The 23,259-nt window shown below is 35.6% G+C and overlaps 1 protein-coding gene across 4 annotated transcripts in view; it reads right to left on the reverse strand.

Annotated features, from left to right (window-relative positions):
- Window positions 1–23,259, reverse strand: part of LOC145286344 (protein O-glucosyltransferase 2-like) — a 109,649-nt gene that overhangs the window by 14,357 nt on the left and 72,033 nt on the right. For all 4 annotated transcript variants that reach the window (XM_080135278.1, XM_080135277.1, XM_080135280.1 and 1 more), the window contains exons 4-6: window positions 13,278–13,528; window positions 8,627–8,864; window positions 6,609–6,818 (exon numbers count right to left, since the gene is read on the reverse strand). In XM_080135278.1, coding sequence (XP_079991404.1) covers window positions 6,609–6,818; window positions 8,627–8,864; window positions 13,278–13,528 — 699 coding nt within the window. The remainder of the gene's footprint in view (window positions 1–6,608; window positions 6,819–8,626; window positions 8,865–13,277; window positions 13,529–23,259) is intronic.

Below are 23,259 nucleotides of genomic sequence, written 5' to 3' on the forward strand. Positions count from 1 at the left end.
CATTTATATTTACTCTCTATCGCCCCCATAACAGCGGAGTTACTATCTTTCAAAGCATATCTAAGAAAATTGACCAAGTCTTATCTGCTTATCCTTCAGCTAACATTCACGTATGTGGTGACTTCAATGTTCACAACGTCGAATGGTTGACCCACTCTAACAAGACTGATGATGAGGGAAGGTTCTGTCATGATTTCTCCATTGCCTATGACCTCACTCAGATTGTTCAGGAACCCACCCGTGTGCCCGACAATGATGGCCAGTATGCGAGCCTACTAGACCTTTTTCTTACAACTTGCCCTGAACTATGTTCAGTTTCTGTTCTGTCGCCTCTTGGCTCTTCCGACCACTCTGTTGTATCAATTAAGATAAAAATGAAATGTAATAAGTCCCCAGACGTACCTCTCCATCGTACAGTATATCGATACACTAAGGCTGACTGGGATAGCTTCCGTACATTTATATCTGATCTACCTCTGCATTCCATGTTTAAAAAGGATGTATCCTCTATAGTATTAGACCTGACGGAATGGTTAATCGTAGGTATTGACCGTTTCATACCCTCGAAAAAGTTTCAGCAAAAACCTAACAGTTAGCCATGGTTCTCTCCAGAATGTGCTGCTGCCATTGCGCACAGAAATCACTTTTTCCACTGTTTCCAACGTAATAGATGTATGAAAACTAAAGCCGCTTTCAGGACTGCCAGCAACCATTGTAAGAAAGTAATAAAGAATGCAAGAGACTTGTATGCTCTATCTGTTAAGTCCAAAGTAGCTGAGCAGCGGCTTGGTTCCCACCAGTTTTGGCAAATAGCAAACAGAATCCTGAACAGAAGCATGTGCTCCATCCCAATTATTATCAATGGACCTGAGGTAATCTCGTCAGCATCGGACAAAGCCAAACTCTTTGTCAAGAACTTCGCAGCTAATTCTACCCTTAGCGATCAAGACCGCCAACCCCCAATATTTCCTCCTGTATCAGAAAACACGCTATGTGATATACGTATATCTGTACGTGATCTTGCCAAGCTAATCAAAAACCTTGATTCCAGTAAAGCAACTGGCCCTGATGGTATTCCAATTATAGTACTCAAAAAACTTCAACCTGAATTAGCGCCCATACTTACAAAACTGTTTAAACGTTGTCTTAAGGAGAATAGTTTCCCATCTCCCTGGAAAATCTCATCAGTATGCCCTGTATTTAAGAATTCAGGTGATTGCTCATCTCCCTCTCAGTACAGGCCAATAAGTCTCCTGTGCGTCATGAGTAAGTTGCTAGAATCTGTGTTAAATACAGAAGTAATCAACCATCTCAACAAAAATAACCTTCTTAGTGACACTCAATATGGTTTCCGTTCTGCTAGATCTACAGCAGATGTGCTTACAGTTATATCGCATAGGATTAGCAAATCTCTCGACGGAGGCAACCTTTCTAGGGCAATTGCTCTTGACATATCTAAGGCCTTTGATAGGGTATGGCATAAAGGTTTACTTCATAAGATCTCTAGCTATGGTATTGCTGGAAATGTCTTCTCAATTATTAAATCATTTCTTTCTGATAGGTTCATAAGAGTAGTAGTTGAGGGACAAAAATCAGAAGCTCACAGTATTAATGCCGGTGTCCCTCAGGGGTCCATCCTGGGTCCAACTCTTTTCCTGATCTACATTAATGATCTTCCAAATCACATCCTTACATCATTTGTAGACATCTATGCTGACGACACTACCATTTATGGTAGCACATCTAAGACAGTAAACGACCAAGTTCTCTCCAATTCTCTCTCCTCTGATCTTGAGCACGTAGTACAATGGGGTAAAGAATGGCTGGTTACTTTTAATGCATCTAAAACCAAGCTTCTCTCTTTACATCATCAACATTCTGATCCACATCTGACATCAATTGAAATGAATGGCTCTCGTCTTCAGGAGGCCTCAAGTTTTGACAAACTTCTTGGCTTGACCATTACTCCTGATCTTAAATGGAACACGTACATCAAATCTGTTGCCAAGGCCGCTGGAAAAATGGTGGGATCTTTCTATCGATCCGGTAGATATCTCACTGCTGATGCTATTCTCTATCTATATAAGAGCCAGGTATGTCCAAGGATGGAATACTGTTGCCACATCTGGGCAGGAGCTGCTAGAAAGGACATGGCCTGCCTTGATAGAGTTCAAAATAGACTTCGTAGCCTCGTAGGAGATGTCCTTTTCTCTTCCTTACAACCTTTATCTCACAGAAGAGATGTTGCGAGTTTGTCTCTGATGTATCGTTATTTTCATGGAAAGTGTTCGAATGAGCTTCAATCTATGGTCCCCCCCCCTCGCCAAACTTTCACAAGAAACACTCGTCTAGCTGTAAACACTATCAATAATTCCCCCCCACTCTTTATCTGTGCCTAAACCTAAATGTAGATTCCATGAACAAAGCTTTTTTCTTAGAACTGCACGCCTGTGGAATTGTCTTCCGTTTTCCTGCTTTCCGGCTGACTACAATATGGTTGTCTTCAAGTCTGACGTAAATAAGTTCTTGATGAGCCGTTCCATATAAGTTATCAACTTTACCAAATTTTCATTACTAATCATTACTATAATGTCCAATTTCTACTGTACACTCTTTAACCCTTATCCTTGAGTGGCCTCTTGGCCTTGATAATGTGGTGATGCCTATGTAAAAAAAAAAAAAAAAAAAAAATACTGGTGAAAGAACTAACCCATTAAATTATCACCTCATTAGCATCCTCCTTCTTTTCGCCAAAATATTTCAATTAATCAAGCTAAACCTTTGTCCAACCAACAATATGGATTTAGGCAAGCCTGTTCTATTGCTGATATCCTAATTGTAATCTCTGAATGTATTTGCAATGCACTGATTAAAGCAGGGAAGGTAGGGCAGTAGGCTTTTGACAGAGTATGGCACGAGAGTCTTCTCGGAAAAATCAGATAATATGGAATTGCTGGACGAATACTTAATAATTAAATCCTTATTAAGTAAGAGAAGAATCCAGTTTGTTCTCTATGGATATACATCAAAACAATATGATATAAATGCTGGTGTCCCTCAGAGGTCGATCCTTGGACCTTTATTATTCCTGCTATTCATAGATGACCTCCCTGATGAAATTGTCTCTGAGATGGGTATATTTGTGAAGACCACTACATTCTATGGCAGGCATGAGGGGAAAACAAATGAGCACAATGGCTGAAACCCTAGAGAAAGACTTCCAATCTGTAGTGGAATGGAGACAAAAATGGATGTTAACATTCAGTGCTGCAAGACCAAGCTTCTTTTCTTCAATAATTACAAGAAACCTTCTCTAACACTAATAGCTATGGCTAATGATACACTACCTGAAAGTACTTTGTTCAAATTCCTTGGCTTAACGTTCACAGGGAACATGAGCTGGTACAAATATATCAAGGGCATTGCCGCGGGTGCTGTGAGGAAGGTGGGCTCTCTCTACCCTGCTAGAAAGTTACTCATGCCTGAATGTATCCTGTACCTCTACAAGACAACCATTCGCCCATGTATGGAGTATTGTTGTCACATTTAGGCTGGCACATCTGCTACTAGTCTCACTCCTGGACAAGGTCCAAAGGAGAGTCACCAACTTAATAGGTCTAGAACTGTCAGCTAGGCTTCAGCCTCTCTCCCACCAATGAAATGTTGCATCCCTCTGCCTGTTTTACAAGTATTTTAATGTTATATGCTCCGAAGAACTACAAGCCCTTGTACCCCTCGATGTACATGCTCGCGACAAACCCGACAAGCAGCAAAATCCCCCCCTACATAGTAAAGATCCCCTAGATTTAAGAAATCCTTCTACTCTAAAAGTTTCTTTCCCCCCCCTCCTCCACCAGAACTGCTAGACTTTGGAATTCCCTCCTGGGTTCCTGCTTCTCCGACTGTACTGACATGCAGAAGTTCAAGTGTAATGTAAACAGACATCTTGCTTCTCAACTCCCTACATAGTATCCCTGCAATTATGTCTCAGATAGTAGCCTCCTACATCAAAGTGGCACCGACCCTTGTTTGAGGTAAAAAGGCAATAAAAGAAAAGAAAGAAAATTACAGAATGTATTGTGATAGATTTAATCTGCAACAAAATAAAAGTACTAAATTAAGGGGGCTGTAATGTGGATTATAAATTATCTCCCTTGAATCTTTTGTGGGTATTTAAGGTTTCATCTACCCAGAGTACAGCATCTCTTATTATCTGATATTGTAACCAGATGATCGTCTGGGCAATGTTGGATAGCCTTGCCTGCTAGTTTAGGAAGCAGTCAGGGGATTTTTCATTGTTGGATGTAACAGTGATGATGATGATGATGGAAAGAAGAAATGTATTTCTTAACAGATAATCAAAATGACCCCCCCCCACACACACACACAAGCTGGATAGCTGAAGAATCTAGTTTGGAATCATAAAATGTTTCCAAGCTGTGAAAATTAGCATTTAAGTTTTATTTAAGGGACCATCAGAAAATCAAGTCAAGTAAATAAATCTGTCAAGTGGCCATTTAATTTGTAATTGTCCGTGAAGTCCCTTTGGAAAGTTTGTCATCTAGATAACCGATTTCCTTATTGTGCCCTATACAGGTGGCCTTTGGGAATACCATCTCACAAGTGATGGTAAAAAGGTAAAGACTTAACAGGAGTGGGGGTGAAGGCACTGAGGCCTTCCTACTTTAGTGATGATAAGAGATATAGATTGAGAGAGAAGAAGAAAGGGAGTAAGTACCTAAAGGCTTAAGGAGTGCAATCCTTTTTGAGATTGGTTTATGGAGAATAGTGGAATAAAGTTCTGTTGATCAGGGGGCAGGGCTAAGCCCACCTGGTTCTAAATATAATGGAAGGCAATAACAGCCTCGAGGATACCTCTGTCTGACTGCTTGGAGACCCAGACCATTGAGAGAAAACACAGTGTGAGACCCAAGTGAAATGTGAAGAGATAGGCCCCTCAGACATAGGGTTGGTCGCCCCGACTTTACTAACAAAAGCCAGCAGTCCTCGAGTATTTGTATATGGAGTCAGAAACGCAGAATTTGTAACTACTACTGAATAATTATCTTATTTTTGTTATACAACGAGCCGAGTTGTTAAGTTGTCTTTTTTCTCTTCCTTTGTTTTGAAATGATCTCTACTTTACAGTGACACTAGCTTTGGAAACAAGAGCTAAACGGATTTGCACACTCTATCAAAAGCAATGTAGGGAGAATGGCAACCTATACAACTGAATCCTCTTATCAACCAGGACCCTTGCCAAAGAGATAGCATAGTTCCAGCGGCCACCCAAGACCAGAGCAGATAAGCCAGGTGGTATCATTCGCTGGACCTCTTTGGGAAGTGAGATAGGGTACAATATTGTCTCCTATTATCTAATCTATTATCCATTCTTAGCTCCTATCATTTGATCCTGTTTTCTATATTTTTCAATGCTTTTTTCTCTTCATTTCTATAAAAACAATTTAAAAATTGTGAATTACTTAGGACTTCTGCTCAGTCATGACTGATTGAATAAGAGCATGCTATCCTCGTGGATTAAATAAAGTTCTGTTTGAAATTCCATGCAGATACCTGATTTCACATAAAGATTCCGAGTTGGACAAGATACACCTGAAGAAGGTCGAAAACATTCTGAAAATAATACTCAAAATAAGAACAGTAGTCCAAATAATCCAAATAAGTCTGACTTGAATTTTTTTATCAGTCTTTAGCTAAAAAATCCCATTTCGAAAATTTTAAGCAGGAGGATAATTTTATGTTAAACTTTAGCTAACAAACTGAACACCCCTGTAAAAATTGAATGTGTTGTCTTTAACAAAATGATTTTAATAGTCTGAAAATTTGGTGTCCAATCGATATAATAATCTGAAGATTTTTTTTCGACAAATAATTGAATATTTATTAAATATCAACTCCAAGAAGATCAATTCATACTAAAATAAAATTTTAAGTTTATTTAACAAAAAAAAAAAAAAAATGATGCTCAAGACGGAAGATTTTTCAAAACAATTAATAGATGGGAGTGAGGGGCTGGAGTCGGTCATATATATCTGCCATTTCAAAAATGTACTGAAAGAGTATTGCAAAAAGTGCTCAACATTAATAAACATAAAAAAAAAGAAGTAATGAACATAAACAACATTTTTAAAAGTATTTTTTTCAAAATTAGACCAAGAACTATTCAGTATCCTTTTATAGAATTATATAAATAATTCAGTCCAAATTTTGCTTTGATCTTTTCAATATTTTCATGAAATTTGTTTCTTATGATCTTTTTAATTAGTGAGAGAGAGAGAGAGAGAGAGAGAGAGAGAGAGAGAGTAAATAAATAAATGTTGTAAAGAAAAAAGAAAACGCTAAAGTAGCAGAAGCAATACTATGAAGAGGGTGATACAAATAAAGAACAAAAAACTTGAAAACTTACAGAATATCATAAAATTATCAAGATAAAATTGCTGATAAATTAGTAATATAGGAATTAGGCCCAAGGGCAGAAAATATGCAATGATCCTCATTGATTATCAGATAAACATCAAGTGCATGTTATAAGCATTTTCTTAAATGTCCATAGCAAATTATAAAAATAAAACTATGTTTGTTCTTACCTCAAAATCATGTTGTTGTGCCCATTCAATTTGCTGCAAAAGGTTACTAAGGTCTTTCTTAATCGGAATGTAATGCACATTTGGAAGAAGTTCTTTGTAGAAATATTCGTAATATTTTGAATCTTGTTTCAGTACCAAACTTGAACCAGCAAGAAGATAAGGAAAGCGATAAGCAGCCACAGTACCATCAATGTTTAACTGATATTTATACTGAAAAACAAATATAGATACATAGATACAGCATCATATTTTTTCATATCATTTTATAGTATATGTTTTTAAAATTAGGATTAAACTTCTTTTTACTCTTATTCACACCAAACTAGGCATATTGCTACTTGGCCGTAAGGAGGTATCATTTGGAATCTTACATACAAGGACACTATGCAGGAAGTTGAGCAGTAAAATTTTTGTTCCCATTGCATATAAATTTATGCACATTAGTACAGTTAGGGAAACAGTAAACAAGAATGAAATTCTAAAGGCTAGCAGTCCGAGGGAAGAAACTATTAGAGTAGAAAGCTTTCCGGTATCCAAGGACCTATAGAGTGAAGGAGTGGGATTTGGCTGCGTGTCGGATTAGTTGGGGTATATTTACATTGAGAGCATATGTATTACAAGTTCGTCCCAGCACATTCCATTAAAGTACTTGTATAACAAGCACAGGGATGCAACATTGCAACAATGGGACAAGAGTTGGAGTTTGTTTGATAGTGTGGGAGCTATTAGATTTGAAACTCTTTTTGAAACCCTATGTAAGAGGGGAAGACTAGTGGTAGATGCACCAGCCAATATGTGGCAGCACTACTCCATGCGTGGGCAAATAGTAACTTTATAAAGATACATGATACTAGCAAGTGTGATTTTCTATCACGGTAAATGGAGTCCACTTTCTTTGCAGCAACCTTAGCAACATTATTTGCAACATTTTCAGAGAAAGAAAAATTATATCTTTTACATTGGATTTTCCTTTTCACTTGTTCACTTCTTTGATATCACCATTGAACTAAACAAGATTTGTATTTCCATTTATTTATTGAACATTAAAAATTATTAAAATAAACTAAATTGCAAGTGGACCCAATGTTAGTTCAGTTCTGTAAGCACAACATTATTGTAAATAGAGTTATGGACCTTAGGTCAGCGTGAATGTAGTTGTCACCTGTGTTACCCTTTATCATATCCTGACTTGTAGATAAGATCTATGCATGAAGAAACAGACTTATTCTTACCTTTCTCGTGTTTTGTCCTACTACATCGATGACTACAGATAGACCTACATGGTAAATATGTGGCGTTGCTGCTGACTCTTTATAATGTATTTTGATGACATGATTGAAATGTGCCAAGAACAGCACTAACAATTAATATAAATATAGGCAAATTGGTGAATAAAAAAGATGGATAACAATATAAATGTTATGAGTCACTAGTTAGCAAGTGATAGCTTAACACATGAACAACATATTATAAATGAATAATCAAGGAAAAACATGATAAAATAACAAAACATTTATATAACTATAATTTTACAAGATAAAAGTCCTTTTAGCGAGGAAATGTTTATGCGAACGCATATTTCAGTAGGAAAATGTTCAGTGAATAAGCAAACGTAAGAGTTAGGGATCTGTATGTCTATATATTTGTTAGAGCAAATATGTGTGTAGGAAAAATATGCATATGTGAGTATTAGGTAGCATGTGTGTGTAGGCTTACCTTGATCTGTTAGTTTGTGAGTGGTTGGTAATTTTCTTCTGTTTGCCTAACCTTTTGTAAGTACATATGAATACTTATGCATAATTTTGGAGCTTGTATGTGAGTTTTATAGTATTCCTTTTTATTTTGCAAGAAAATGGGATAAATAAAATCATGACCAGAAATAGGTTAGTTTAGAAATCAATTTATACATGTCGTCCAATACATGCCAGCATGTAAAACAAATGTTAAACTCACGATGACGATGATCAAGATAACCAAGATGTCTCTTAAATTGAACAACTTAAAACATTAGAACATACCTTAAAGAAATCGAAGAATGAAATGTGCTTCACGAGTTTGCCATATTTTTGTTCATTTTTTGGAAAGAAAAACATATTTGTAAGTGCAGCATCAATCATCTGTGGGTTTTTCTTTCCCATCACCACAAGATCGAGTCTTTCTTGGCGACTATCACGGCCTCTCCAAAATGCCCGATTTGTTTTATTTTCCCATGCAGGTCCGCTATTGCCTTGAACAGACAAAATATCCAAAGTAATCCTAATAACAAAAATAAACTATTGTTATTCACAGAAAAGCAAAGAAACATAATTTTTTCTCAGCTTGTTTTCTTTGAAACCATGTGATTAAATGTTGGTATTATTATGATGAAATAATGTTGACCAATACAGTCAAATAAAATATTGGTGCAAGTTCAAAGTCTGTTGTTATTTCATATAATCAATACAATTTTGCTATTTGTCGACTTAAATAATGTTTTTAGCAATATAAATAAATATATACGTGTGTGTGTGTGTGTAGTAATAAGTAGTGATCTACAATGATAGTATGATAGTAAAATTGTACATTTAAAAACAAGAATATGTTTAAAGCTCCTAAAATATCAGCCAATAAAGTATGAGGTAAAAATCAATCGAGAGAGAATCTTTTGAAAGTCGAAGGTTCAATCCTCAGTACAGGTGATGCTCAAAATACAATTGCGAATTACTCAGTCATGGCTGATAGAATGAAAGTATGCTATTCCTGTGGATTAAATAAAAGATTCCTTCCAAAATTAAATACAGATTCCCGAGTTCATCAGAAAGATTCTCGAGTTCAATAGAAAAATTCCAGAGTTTGAAAAGACACAACTGAAAAAGGTTGGAATTACATCAGCTAAAACGTTGGGCAAATAACACTCAAGATTTGAATAACAGTCTCAATAATCCAAATTATATAGGTAAGTTTATTTAGCATACAATAAACTCCAAATATAAAATTAACTATGTTAGGTGAAATAAAACCATTGCTATTCTAAGAGTCACTAACTTAGAGCTATAACATCTCTTATAATGTTGAAAGTCTGTGTAAATGCTTGTTTGAAAGCAGCAATAGATAAAAGCAATAAAAAAGGGAGAAAAATGTCTGATGGACCATTGTGCATAAACATCGAAATTGCTTACAAAGATTGTACCTCAGGATTATTTAGTTTGCATAAAGGCTTCTTCATTGGTCACAGGTATTCATTAGACATACAAGAGTGTCCGGTTGTAGTCTTGACACTGAAAGCAGCAAGGCTTAATGATTGCATACCAAGCTGTGGAAGCTTTGACTGAGAACATGCAAAATAAATGATGATGGTACATCTGCAGAAGCAATATTTCCACCCTCATCACCACTTCATCGATTTGCGGTTTCACATCTTATACACGTCTTTGATTGTCATAAGCAAAGATAGAGATGATGACAGATCCTGATATCGATTCCTCCTGATTTTTTCATCAGAAACCTGCTAGTTGGGTTCTGGCCTGAATACTGCTCATTGCCAAACCTGTTTACCATAGATGATCCTGCCAGGAACATAAATTTGAGATGGCATAACTCTGAATATTCCATGTTGCAACCATCCCTATCATGGTGAAAAAGGGTTGTTTTCTTTTTATTAATGAATCATCATATGGTAGACAAAAATGTAATTTCTCAGCAAATTTAAGTCAACATTGGCGACAAGGAGTCTAGCTGACATCCATGAAGATATCGGCAGTGGACCATGTGTTATATGTTAAGTGACAAAACCACCAGGTAATAAGAATTAACTTGAAAAATGGAAAGGCGTAGCTGATAATAAAGTTTCTTTGGAGCAAAGGAGTTTGAGAGATAGAAAAGAAAGAAAAACAAAAAAGAGAATTAAAGAGAGATATGATTTAAGAGAGAGAAAGAAAGAAAAGAGATTCGGAAGGGGAAAGAAAAGAGAAGAAAAAGAAAATAGAAGGGAAGGGTTAATCTCCAAACGATAGAGGAGGAAATGCTAATCTCAAAGAGATGGTGGTCGAAATCAGTGTTTCATAAAAAAAACATTGTGTTTGACAAACGAAAAAGAAATTGTGTGCTTGCCATCGAAGAGTACACACCTCAGCTTTGGGTTCTTGCCCAAGGCTAGATAACCTCCCCAAGAGAGAAAAGTTTAAAAGCTTTTCCTCTTCTTACTGAGAAGCTGTCTGGACGAACGTAAGTTCAGAACATTCTGCATATTGAAACTGTTAAGAACTCGAAGAATTAACTTTCCTTTACACAAAGTGTACCCTGAAATATCTTAAGAATAATTATTCTCGATTATAAAAAATAATCTCCGAGTTATTATTGAATTGCTTTGATTTGAAAACCCAGTTATTTACAGAGTCGACACCACAACCAGCTATTCACCAAAGCACCTACAAGAAGAACTTAAACATCAGCGTCTGATGATGACGGCCAACCAGAGTGATAAGGGTATTACCATATGGACTTAGAGTCATGCACGTTTTATGCACTCTGAGCATCAGAGCCGTAGTTCCAGTGATAAAAATCTGGTTGCATTTTGAAGGGTCCATCACAAGATGAAGATAGTAGTGTAGCCATAGGAACTTAGGGTTAGCTACTGCGTTTAGGGATTAGAGGCGACCTTGTTACACTAATTGGCCCTGTGAGACAGGATTGGGCAAACAGACCACCCCACTGGAGTACATGCCCATGTATTTATGAGTCAACCTGGGGAACCAGGGTAGAAATTCACAATTTACTATTATTTGCCTTAATTTACATTTCTACGAAAATAAATCATATTAATATGGTAATGTATTATTATGAATTACGGTTGCACAATATCACAACAATATCAAAAAATATAACAACAATATCTAAGATAATTAAGAAACAACTGGGAATTGAAACAAAAAACAAAATGATAATGGAAAAAAAGATCAAAAATTATTCTCAGAATAACATTTTTTCAGAATTTTTATGAAAACTTCAAACAAAAATTAAAAGAAAGTTTTTTTCTTCTCACTTGTGTATCTTCTGAAAGAAAGTAAATAAGAAAAAAAAAAAAACTCAGAGCAAAAGTTAAAGTAAAAAATAAAATGGATTCAGATACAGATTTTACATCATTGAGAATAAGTCAGAAAAATTATTTCAATGTCTGAAAACGAAGTTATACTACAAGGTGTTTCAGAAGTCTTGGACAAATTTCAAAACTTTATATCTACTGAAGTATATATATTAAATGAAAGTGATATGGTTTTAAAGCTAAATTTATCAAGTTCACCTTGAATATTAATGATTATATATATATATATATATACTAGAAAAAGTACTGTCGTTGACTGTGTTCAAAAATAGCCTACAGAAAATGGACTCTGATTTATGAAAGTATGATAGGTTATGAAAAGGAAGGGTTGTAAATTTGGGTTGAATTTGGGGGTATCAAAACCAAAGCAAAATATGATGAAAGTAAAAATAAAATAGATAAAACCCATAATTTATTATACCATACCTGTTCACACTGAAACACTTATCACAATATTCTGTGGATCTATATTAAAAAACCTTGTTAAACTTTGTGACATTTCAATTCTATGGAGGTCAGGTGCGAACAAACACCCCATAATTTTATTATACCATATTTCTTCAAACTAAAACATAATTATCAAAGGATACTTATGCAGATAGATATGAAAAGTCTTTATTAAAGTTTGTGTCTATTTCCATTCTATGGATGCCAGGCACGAACGCAGACCCCACAATTTTATTATACCATTCCTATTTAAGTTAAAACATACTTATCAAAGTATTATTATGTATGTCTATATTAAAAACACTTGTAAACGTTTTTTTTTTAATTTTAAAATTTTTTATTTCCATACTTTGTGGACCAGGCGCGAACGAAGACCCCACAATTTTAATGAATCATCGTTCTGCCAGAACAAACATACCCATTCCTGTGTCTCAGTACATCTTCTATCATCATATCTAATCAGTTTTTTAAAATAGTCAACCATATAGGAGCCTATTCGTGACCAGACACACACACACATACACACACACAGACATTCAGCTTTATATTATATATATATATATATATATATATATATATATATATCGGCATGGTTTCTATATTCTTAATAGTTTTTGAGATATTTAATGCCCAAATGGGTTCGCGACTTGTAGAACACCCTGTGTTACTATCTTTTAAGTTTACTGTACCATTTAATCTTAATGTACTACTTTTAAGCAGGATAGTGTAGCATCTGTTCTGTGGTTATTATAACATCCTCCCAAGGCTTATATTTGAAAAGTTAGTATAGTATCTGTTTTGTTATCATATGATAATCCCAAGCACTACCTTCATTTTTGAGAGGTGTAGTATATGTTCTATTGTTATAAGACAATTACACCAGGCATTACATACTTCTTTGGGGTCGGGGCAGTTTAGTATATGTTCGTTTCCTATTATGCCATCTTTCCAGGCATTTCCTCCTCTTTTAGAGTAGGAGTAGTATATATTCGTTCGTCATATATACCAGCAATAATGAGACTTATCTATATTTGAAAATTATCGTTCAACATATTTTACACCTTGTCAATAGCCAACCCATCTGTTCATCTCGAATTCCAAAAAGCAAACAACATTAAACTAGATGAAAACATGTAAATTACCTTGACATCATTTCAAATGTTGATTCAGTGATGTCGTAGGTGGGCATTACGATATCATATGTTTCATCTGAGCCGCACCACGAAAGAATCGGAATTGGATTTCGTCTAAGAGAACGTTTTTCTAATGGCCAGTCTCCGAGATTGATGAAAAACTCCACGTCTGCAATGGCAACTTTTCTGGTGAGAGACAACAAAGTTACATCTGCAAACATTTTGAATCCAGTATGTTCACCATAACACTTTCGAAATATCTGCAATTAAATATATACGTTTAGTAAAATTAAAAATACATTCGTCAAAATTGTGTTATGTGTATATTACTTCAACCATTATTCTCTAATGAATCGTGATGCTAAATTATTTTACAATAACATAAAAGGAAATTTATATTTATACAATAAAAACAGGACACTTATATTTATATAGTAATGAGAAAAGGAAAATTATATATATATATATATATAGTAATAAGAAAAGAAAAATTATATATATATATAGTAATAAGAAAAGGACACTTAATGAGAAAATCGACTTACGACTACCAAGTTCCAATTTTTTTCCATTTTGACCCCTTAGCAGTTATTTTTACCGGCTAAAAACCAAATCGATTTTTTTACACAGGTCCAAATCCACTATATATTAAGTTTCAAGTCTGTAAACCAAAAATTGACAGAGAAGTTTAGTAAAGACAGTTCCTCAGACAGACACACACACAATGTCACTAATATATAACAACCATAATTCTAATAATAACCAAGGAACTTCTCTAACCACTTTAATTAAAAAACTTAACTCTAATAATACCCCTTTCTCAATCAAATGGACTATCAAAAAAAAAGTTAAGTCTTATACTCCAGGCTCTAAGTCATGTCGCCTCTGCACAACCGAAGCTTTAACTATAATTACTTCCCCTCAAAGTAACAATATAATAAATTCTAAAAACGAACTGATCTCTCTCTGTAAGCATAAGTCCAAATTTAATTATGGTAATATGGTAATTTTGAAATTACATAGTTATTACTTTAAACCTTTCAGATAGATATATAATTTTTCTTTAACTTTACCGTTTTTTCTACATACTTTCTTAATACTTTATAACTTAATCCTTTATTTTAATTCTTTATTTCTTCTTTGCTTGGCAGGTTTTTTTTATCTGCAATTTCCATTTTAGTCTTTAAATATTCCTATCTATCTAATATATCAATCTACCTACACATTCATATCCTGTATGTATATTTACTTATATTTTACTATATGCATTTACTTACATACTTACTTGCTTTATCCTGAATTTGCAGCTACCGCCCATCCTCTCCCCTTAAAAAAAAATTATGTTTTTATATTATACTTTATTATTTATTTTTTATTTATTATTTATTAATTAATTAATTTTTTCCATTTAGTGTCTTTTAACAACTCTTGCTGACATTCTCTTAAGTAATAACCTGTACATTTCAGTTGACCTATTTTTTGCCCTATATTTTTTTTTTGCGCCCCATTTGACATCTTTTTATCTGGGTCATTTTGACATATACTTTTTTATTTTATATTTAATTCTATCACCATTTAATTTGTTTTTTCCCCTCTTCTTCTTCCCTGATCTTTCTTATTTACATTATGTCTCGGCAGCCGTGTAAAAATCATATCTTATTTTTTTTTAATTAATATTATTGGAATTTTTCCCCTTTTCCTTATACATATTTGTGAATCATTCCATGGATTTCGGATTTTTAACATGTTTTATTAACTATTTGCTCTTATTATAAGCTCTATCTCCAAGCAATAAATCTTCGAGCGTTTAAATCTGGTTGAGATTACTTTATAAATATTAATTCTTTAATATTTATAATATACTTTAGTTTTACCATCTTGGATCATTTTGGTAAATTTAATTGTAATTTTTATTTTATATATATATATATATATATATATATACATATATATATAGATAGATAGATAGATAATAAAAGCAAACATATTTATACAGTAATAATAAAATGTAAAATAGTTATGCAGTAATAAGAAAAGCAACTCATATTTATACAGTAACTAGTAAGCCGGCTGACATTGTCCGGTCCTAAAATATGTTTAAATATGATATTTGAATTTATGCAGATTTCGTATTTATTATTATAGATTCAATTTTGTATTGACTATTATGTTGTATCCAATATATATAAAATAGTGATTTAAAAAGTTTGACTTAAAAAATTAACTTCAAATCGAGAAGGCAAAAGGAAACTCTGCACAATGGAAAATTGTTATTTGACTGTAACTTTAGAACATTAATGCAACACAAATACAACAGGAACACAATGAACTAGCTAATATTTAGTAGCATAGCCCTTCTGCAATTTGACAGCCTACAATCTTTTGGGCATTCCTTGAATTAATCTGCAGCAATACTCTGGTGAAAGGGCATCCCACTTCTCTTTAAGTTTTGTCAAATGTTCTTCCAGATTTGAAATTTTATCATTACATAACTGTTGCTTGATGTAATGCCATAGAGTTTTGATAGGATTGAGGTCTGGATATTGTGCAGACTAATCCAAACATGGAATACCATGCTCTCCAAGGAACCTCTTGACATTGCCAGCTGTGTGAATAGGATCAATATCCTGCATGAAGATGGGTTTATCATTCAAATTCCAGCCAAAGTAGGGTAGAAAATGCTCAGTCAACGTATTAATGTACTTGGTCAAATTAATTCGACATTGCAAAGCAAACTATAGGCCCTGGACCATTAGCACTAATAATGCCCCACACCAAAACTGAACCTCTACCACCTTGCAGCATTGAAACTGTGCGCCTAGAATTAAATTCTTTGTCTTTCGTTTGATGGACATAGTGCCTACCATCATTGCCTAGCCTATTGAACTTGCTTTCATCATTAAAAATCACTTTCGACCAATATGAAGAATCATGATCTTCATTGCATCTGACGAAGTCCAGATGGTGCTTTCTGTTCTTTACAGAGAAGAAGAGGAGGTTTACTCACGCTGGAATTGGGCACCAAGTCGAGCTACTAAAATAATTCAGAATTTTCTTTGACGTGGTGACTTGTCTGGAATGCACTGTCACTCTACGACAGATTTGCCAGGGATGACAAGTTGCCCTTCTTCCTGCACTGCAATGAAAATCAGGATGAAACTACAGAGAACACATTTTTCTTTTGCAGTAGAATTTGGCATCTCTGGGAAAATGTTGAAGAGGTAATATCTCGCATCGCCCCCAAATTGTCGGTGCCTCTTGATTTGGCACACGTTGTCAACAACATAGACCCGCCATTTACTAGGGAAAAAAGAATTTTTTTTCTTGCAATCCTAACAGTAGCTAGATTAGTGATGTGGGCTATACAGCTTGACCTGGTTCATAAGGTTAGATCTGTTTCCGATCGCGATCTGGTTGTCTACTTTAAGCACCAGCTTAAAGTAAAAAATCAGATACGATTGGAAAAGATTACATCGCATGGATCTCGATAGAAGATTAGTTCACAACACTAGTTTGTGCATTCGACAAGGCGCTAGTTTCGAGTTTACCTTCCCACTCTAACTATGGCATATGTGGTGCTAGGTTCTGTGGAACCCAGCCCTGATCACAGGCTTTGTAAAGTAGGATTAAGTTGGTTAACTACAAAGAATGGAATTTTATATGCTCGAGACTCGGTAAAGATGAAGTTGTTCCTATCCCTAGTTTATTTTTCATCAGTAATAGAAGAGGTTCCAAAGATACCCATTCCAACCTTTATTTGGTTCCCGGTCTGTTACTCCTATACATACATTTATCTTGGAAGATGCTGTCCATTCCCTATGCTCCCATCCCACTCTAATTTGCTTTCAAAAGATTTCCTCCATTCCCCACTAGAGAATGACTGGCTTGTTTCCGACTTGTGTCGTAAAATAGTGGCCCATCCATACTTAGATTGAGGTTTGAAGGATCTTACTAATCAGCCCATATAGACAGTTTATTTATTGGTTACTATCTTCTTTCTTTTGGGTGGTTTTAGTTTTCTCTTTCCCCATCATTTCATTATTTAATAAATAAATATATATATATATATATATATATATACTTTAAGTTTGTATATATTTATTCTTTTTGTTCTTGTATATTTGTTCCTTTTTCAGATTAAAATTGTACATAAAAATCATCATCATCATCCAAAGATATTTAAGTAGGTAAATTTCTTTCAATGCAGTTTGGAGACGGAATTGTTTTTGTTGAGATAAGTGATTTCAATCATGCTTTTTATTTTAGATTTAAAATATTAACAACTCCATTTTATTTCAGTATTTATTTTGTATATTTCTGTTTTATTAAATGCTAGCTTTTTTCTAGTCCAATACCGGCTTCCATCTTACCTCGAAATTACTTATAACGGCACCAACTTACTTTCGGAAGAACCCCCCCCCCCATCAGCCTTTTCTTTTATATCGTAAGCTTCTTAAAACGTTACTAGCTTAAGTTCAGAATAAAATCACGATTTTCTTTTAACGGCTAATTTAAAAAAAAAAAATGTTTTGAACGCTACTAACTGAATTTCTTTCAATGCAGTTTGCAATTTGGAGACGGAATTGTTTTTGTTGAGATAAGTGATTTCAATCATGCTTTTTATTTTAGATTTAAAATATTAACAACTCCATTTTATTTCAGTATTTAATTTGTGTATTTCTGTTTTATTAAATGCTAGCTTTTTTTTTTTTTTTTTTTTTCCTCGTACATGTTTATTTATCTACCGAGTTGATAGCAAAAATTACGAATTATACTCATTTTTAGTTCGTGTGAGGGGAATCTATCACCATACTTTCCCTTAAACACGTCTGTTGGACTTTTATTAAGTAAAATACTTAATAGTTTTTTTTTTTTTTTTTTTTTTAATGGAGAGTAGAAAACGCATTGTGGATGCGTTATCGGCAGCTCCTGTTACTCTCGCTTCATCTTATTTGTCCCTCAGTCCTCAATTTTTAAATGAGTGATTTTTCGGACAAAGGGAGAAGAAAAAGCTGTTTTCTAGGTTGGCAGTATTTTTGCGAACAGTTGGCTGAGATGGCGGAAATTTTCGTTTTCTATGTCTATCCTTGTAGCCATGTCACTAGTAAGGGTGCTGGAGGTAAACGTTTTGTCTGGGCTGACGTTATCCGCCTGATAGTCAGGGACCCGAACCTTGGATTAACCACTAAGGAGGCTGTCCTATCAGCAGGTGCAAAGTACTGGGGCTGCTGTATTGCCATTTGGTGAATGGATTCTGGACCATGCAGTAGCTTCTGGTGGGGCCTCTCGATGCCATACTAGTGGGTAATTGTTACGGCTTTACCTTATCATTAGCTACAAATAAAAATAAAAAAAATTCTTCGTTTCTTTTTCTCTCTTAATTTCCCCTCTCTGTCCTGCTCTAAGTAAATCTGTCGACCTAGTCCACAAATTCCAAAATTTCATCATGACAAGTTTCAAGAAAAAATACACGATTAAACCCGGTTCTCCAACTTCCAACGTAGACCCCTACTACCATGTCTCCTTCTCCAACATCAGGGGTCTTCGTTCTAACCTTCCAGAGGTTGAAACCCAATTACAGGAGACTAAACCAGACCTTTTATTTTTAAGTGAAACTGGCATTGGACAGGCTATTTCCCTAGATGAGTTTGCAATTTCAGGATACTCTAACTTAACTTCTAAATCTGACCCCCAAGATCGCCATGGGCATGGAATATGTGCCTATATTAAAGATAGCTTTCCATGTGGGAGGGACATCTCCAGGGAAGATCCTAACTTACCCTATATGTGCTTCCGGGTTGCTTTAGCTCACACTACTGCATTTATATTTACTCTCTATCGCCCCCACAACAACGGAGTTACTATCTTTCAAAGCATATCTGAGAAAATTGACCAAGTCCTTTCTACTTATCCTTCAGCTAACATTCACGTATGTGGAGACTTCAATGTTCACAACGTCGAATGGTTGACCCACTCAAACAAGACCGATGATGAGGGGAGATTCTGTCATGATTTCTCCATTGCCTATGACCTCACTCAGATTGTTCAGGAACCTACCCGTGTGCCCGATAATGACGGCCAGTATGCGAGCCTACTAGACCTTTTTCTCACAACTTGCCCTGAACTATGTTCAGTTTTTGTTCTGTCGCCTCTTGGATCTTCCGACCACTCTGTTGTATCAATTAAGATAAAAATGAAATGTAATAAGTCCCCAGACGTACCTCTTCATCGTACAGTATATCGATACACTAAGGCTGACTGGGATAGCTTCCGTACATTTATATCTGATCTACCTCTGCATTCCATGTTTAAAAAGGATGTGTCCTCTATAGTATTAGACCTAACTGAATGGTTAATTGTAGGTATTGACCATTTCATACCCTCTAAAAAGTTTCAGCAAAAACCTAACAGCCAGCCATGGTTCTCTCCAGAATGTGCTGCTGCCATTGCGCACAGAAATCACTTTTTCCACTGCTTCAAACGTAATAGATGTATGGAAACTAAAGCCGTTTTCAGGACTGCCAGCAACCATTGTAAGAAAGTAATAAGGAACGCAAGAGTGTTGTATGCTCAATCTGTTAAGTCCAAAGTAGCTGAGCAGCGGCTTGGTTCCCACCAGTTTTGGCAAATAGCAAACAGAATCCTGAACAGAAGCGTGTGCTCCATCCCAACTATTATCAATGGACCTGAGGTAATCTCATCAGCATCAGACAAAGCCAAACTCTTTGTCAAGAACTTTGCAGCTAATTCTACCCTTTGCGACCAAGACCGCCAACCCCCAATATTTCCTCCTGTATCAGAAAACACGCTATGTGATATACGTATATCTGTACGTGATGTTGCGAAGCTAATCAAAAACCTTGATTCGAGTAAAGCAACTGGCCCTGATGGTATTCCAATTATAGTACTCAAAAAACTTCAACCTGAATTAGCGCCCATACTTACAAAACTGTTTAAACGTTGTCTTAAGGAGAATAGTTTCCCATCTCCCTGGAAAATCTCAGCAGTATGCCCTGTATTTAAGAATTCAGGTGATCGCTCATCCCCCTCTCAGTACAGGCCAATAAGTCTCCTGTGCGTCATGAGTAAGTTGCTAGAATCTGTGTTAAATACAGAAGTCATCAAACATCTCAACAAAAATAACCTTCTTAGTGACACTCAATATGGTTTCCGTTCTGCTAGATCTACAGCAGATGTCCTTACAGTTATATCGCATAGGATTAGCAAATCTCTCGACGGTGGCAATCTTTCTAGGGCAATTGCTCTTGACATATCTAAAGCCTTTGATAGGGTATGGCATAAAGGTTTACTTCATAAGATCGCTAGCTATGGTATAGCTGGAAAAGTCTTCTCAATTATTAAATCATTTCTTTCTGATAGGTTCATAAGAGTAGTAGTTGAGGGGCAAAAATCAGAAGCTCACAGTATTAATGCCGGTGTCCCTCAGGGATCCATCCTGGGCCCAACTCTTTTCCTGATCTACATTAATGATCTTCCAAATCATATCCTTACATCATTTGTAGACATTTATGCTGACGACACTACCATTTATGGTACCACATCTAAGACAGTAAACGACCAAGTTCTCTCCAATTCTCTCTCCTCTGATCTTGAGCACGTAGTACAATGGGGAAAGAAGTGGCTGGTTACTTTTAATGCATCTAAAACCAAGCTTCTCTCTTTACATCATCAACATTCTAATCCACATTTGTCATCAATTGAAATGAATGGCTCTCGTCTTCAGGAGGCCTCAAGTTTTGACAAGCTTCTGGGCTTGACCATTACTCCTGATCTTAAATGGAACACGTATATCAAATCTGTTGCCAAGGCCGCTGGAAAAATGGTGGGATCTTTCTATCGATCCAGTAGATATCTCACTGCTGATGCTATTCTCTACCTATATAAGAGCCAGGTACGTCCAAGGATGGAATACTGTTGCCACATCTGGGCAGGAGCTGCTAGAAAGGACTTGTCCTGCCTTGATAGAGTTCAAAATAGACTTCGTAGCCTCATAGGAGATGTCCTTTTCTCCTCCTTGCAACCTCTATCTCACAGAAGAGATGTTGCGAGTTTGTCTCTGATGTATCGTTATTTTCATGGAAAGTGTTCAACTGAGCTTCAATCTATGGTCCCCCCTCGCCAAACTTTCACAAGAAACACTCGTCTAGCTGTAAACACTATCACTAATTTCCCCCACTCTTTATCTGTGCCTAAACCTAAACGTAGATTCCATGAACAAAGCTTCTTTCTTAGAACTGCACGCCTGTGGAATTGTCTTCCGTTTTCCTGCTTTCCGGCTGACTACAATATGGTTGTGTTCAAGTCTAAAGTAAATAAGTTCTTGATGAGCCGTTCCATATAAGTTATTAAATTTACAAAATTTTCATTACTAATGATTACTATATTGACCAATTTCTACTGTACACTCTTTAACCCTTATCCTTGAGTGGCCTCTGGGCCTTGATAATGTGGTGATGCCTTTGTAAAAAAAAAAAAAAAAAAAAAAAAAAAATGCCATGGAGAGAATGAGGTATTATAGTGATAGAAACTAATTTAGGGATACTAAAGTTAGTAAAAAAAGTAGTTAGATGATCCTCGATCTCCACTTCTTCTAACTGACCTTGTGCCTAATCCAAGTGTTACCCAAATAAAGCTCTGGTAGTAAACAATGCATTAGTTGGGAGTACAAGACTAAATAAAACTCGGTAGGTTGAAAAGCTTTGCATGAGATCTAATAGTGTGATCATTTCCACCACATTCCGTGCAATACTTATTAGGATGCAATTGATAGGACTGCTTCACAATACCAGGATCAGAACGTTCAAGCAGTCTACAAATAACATCAGTTGACTGTTCAGTTGGTGATGTTTTTCTTGAAAGTAATTGCAAATAATTACGGATGTCTTTATTGTTGGACTCCAAACATTCCTCTGACAAGTTTCCTAATCTGTAGCTATCATTCATAGTCATCAATTCGACTAAATGTTGAATTATTCCATAAAGAGAGATTTAGCTTCAGTTATTTAAAATAATCACACATATTTCTAATTGTACTTTGGCAAAGAATTTTTATCTTATCAATGTAACTTGTCTTCATGCAGATACAACACTGAGGATTGTTAAATACTGGCAATGCAAAAGCAACAAGTTATCCCTGTGTTTCACAGGAATCAACTCTTGTATGCAATCAATAACCTCATCAAAGAAAAAATGTCTTTGTTGAGGGGCATTTGTTGATGTCTCACCTTTTCCACCAGCATGATTACATCCATCCAGATAGAGACCAGTTTCCCCGTGAATTTTGTTGAGGACTCTTTCTTGGAGGTATGAATTGGGTCACCTAATGGCCCACACTTCTCAATCCATTGTTGATATTCTATGTGGCAATGATACATAACTTTGAGGAATCATGTAGTGCTATTGATGTAGGCATGGGTTATGATGATACAGAAATTGATTTCGCTGTAACACCTTACTTGGTCTTAAAGTCACCACTTTTAGAAGGCACCACACTATTATCATTAGCTAAACTATCCCACAACTTCTGAGTATCCTCAGCACATCTGTTGATTGGGAATCCATCAGAAATAAATTCAGGATTTATCCAGTCTGTTTGCTTGCTAATACAAAGAATACAATACAATACAATAATTTGTTCTTAGTAAATGGAGAGGGTAACCCTTCTATACTTAGGCAATTTTTTTTTGTATACTCCCAGAGTGCCCCTTTTTGGGGAGCTGATTTTCTCCCACATTAAAACCAACCTTGTATCACATTTTGCTTTCATGAGGAAGCAAATAAATAAAGAGAGCACACTCATATACTGGCATCGGTTTAGGTCGGCGTGTGGTGTCTGTTCTGATGCTGCACTCAAGTTAATTTGTTCTCAGTCAATGGAGAGGGAACCCTTCTACACTAAGGCAACTTTTTTGTCTACTTCCAGAGTGCCTCTTTTGGGGAGCTGGTTTTCTCCGACTTTAAAAACAACCTT

This window comes from Euprymna scolopes, chromosome 10 (assembly GCF_053919585.1).
Source record: "Euprymna scolopes isolate OS-2025 chromosome 10, ASM5391958v1, whole genome shotgun sequence".
Classification (NCBI taxonomy): domain Eukaryota; kingdom Metazoa; phylum Mollusca; class Cephalopoda; order Sepiida; family Sepiolidae; genus Euprymna; species Euprymna scolopes.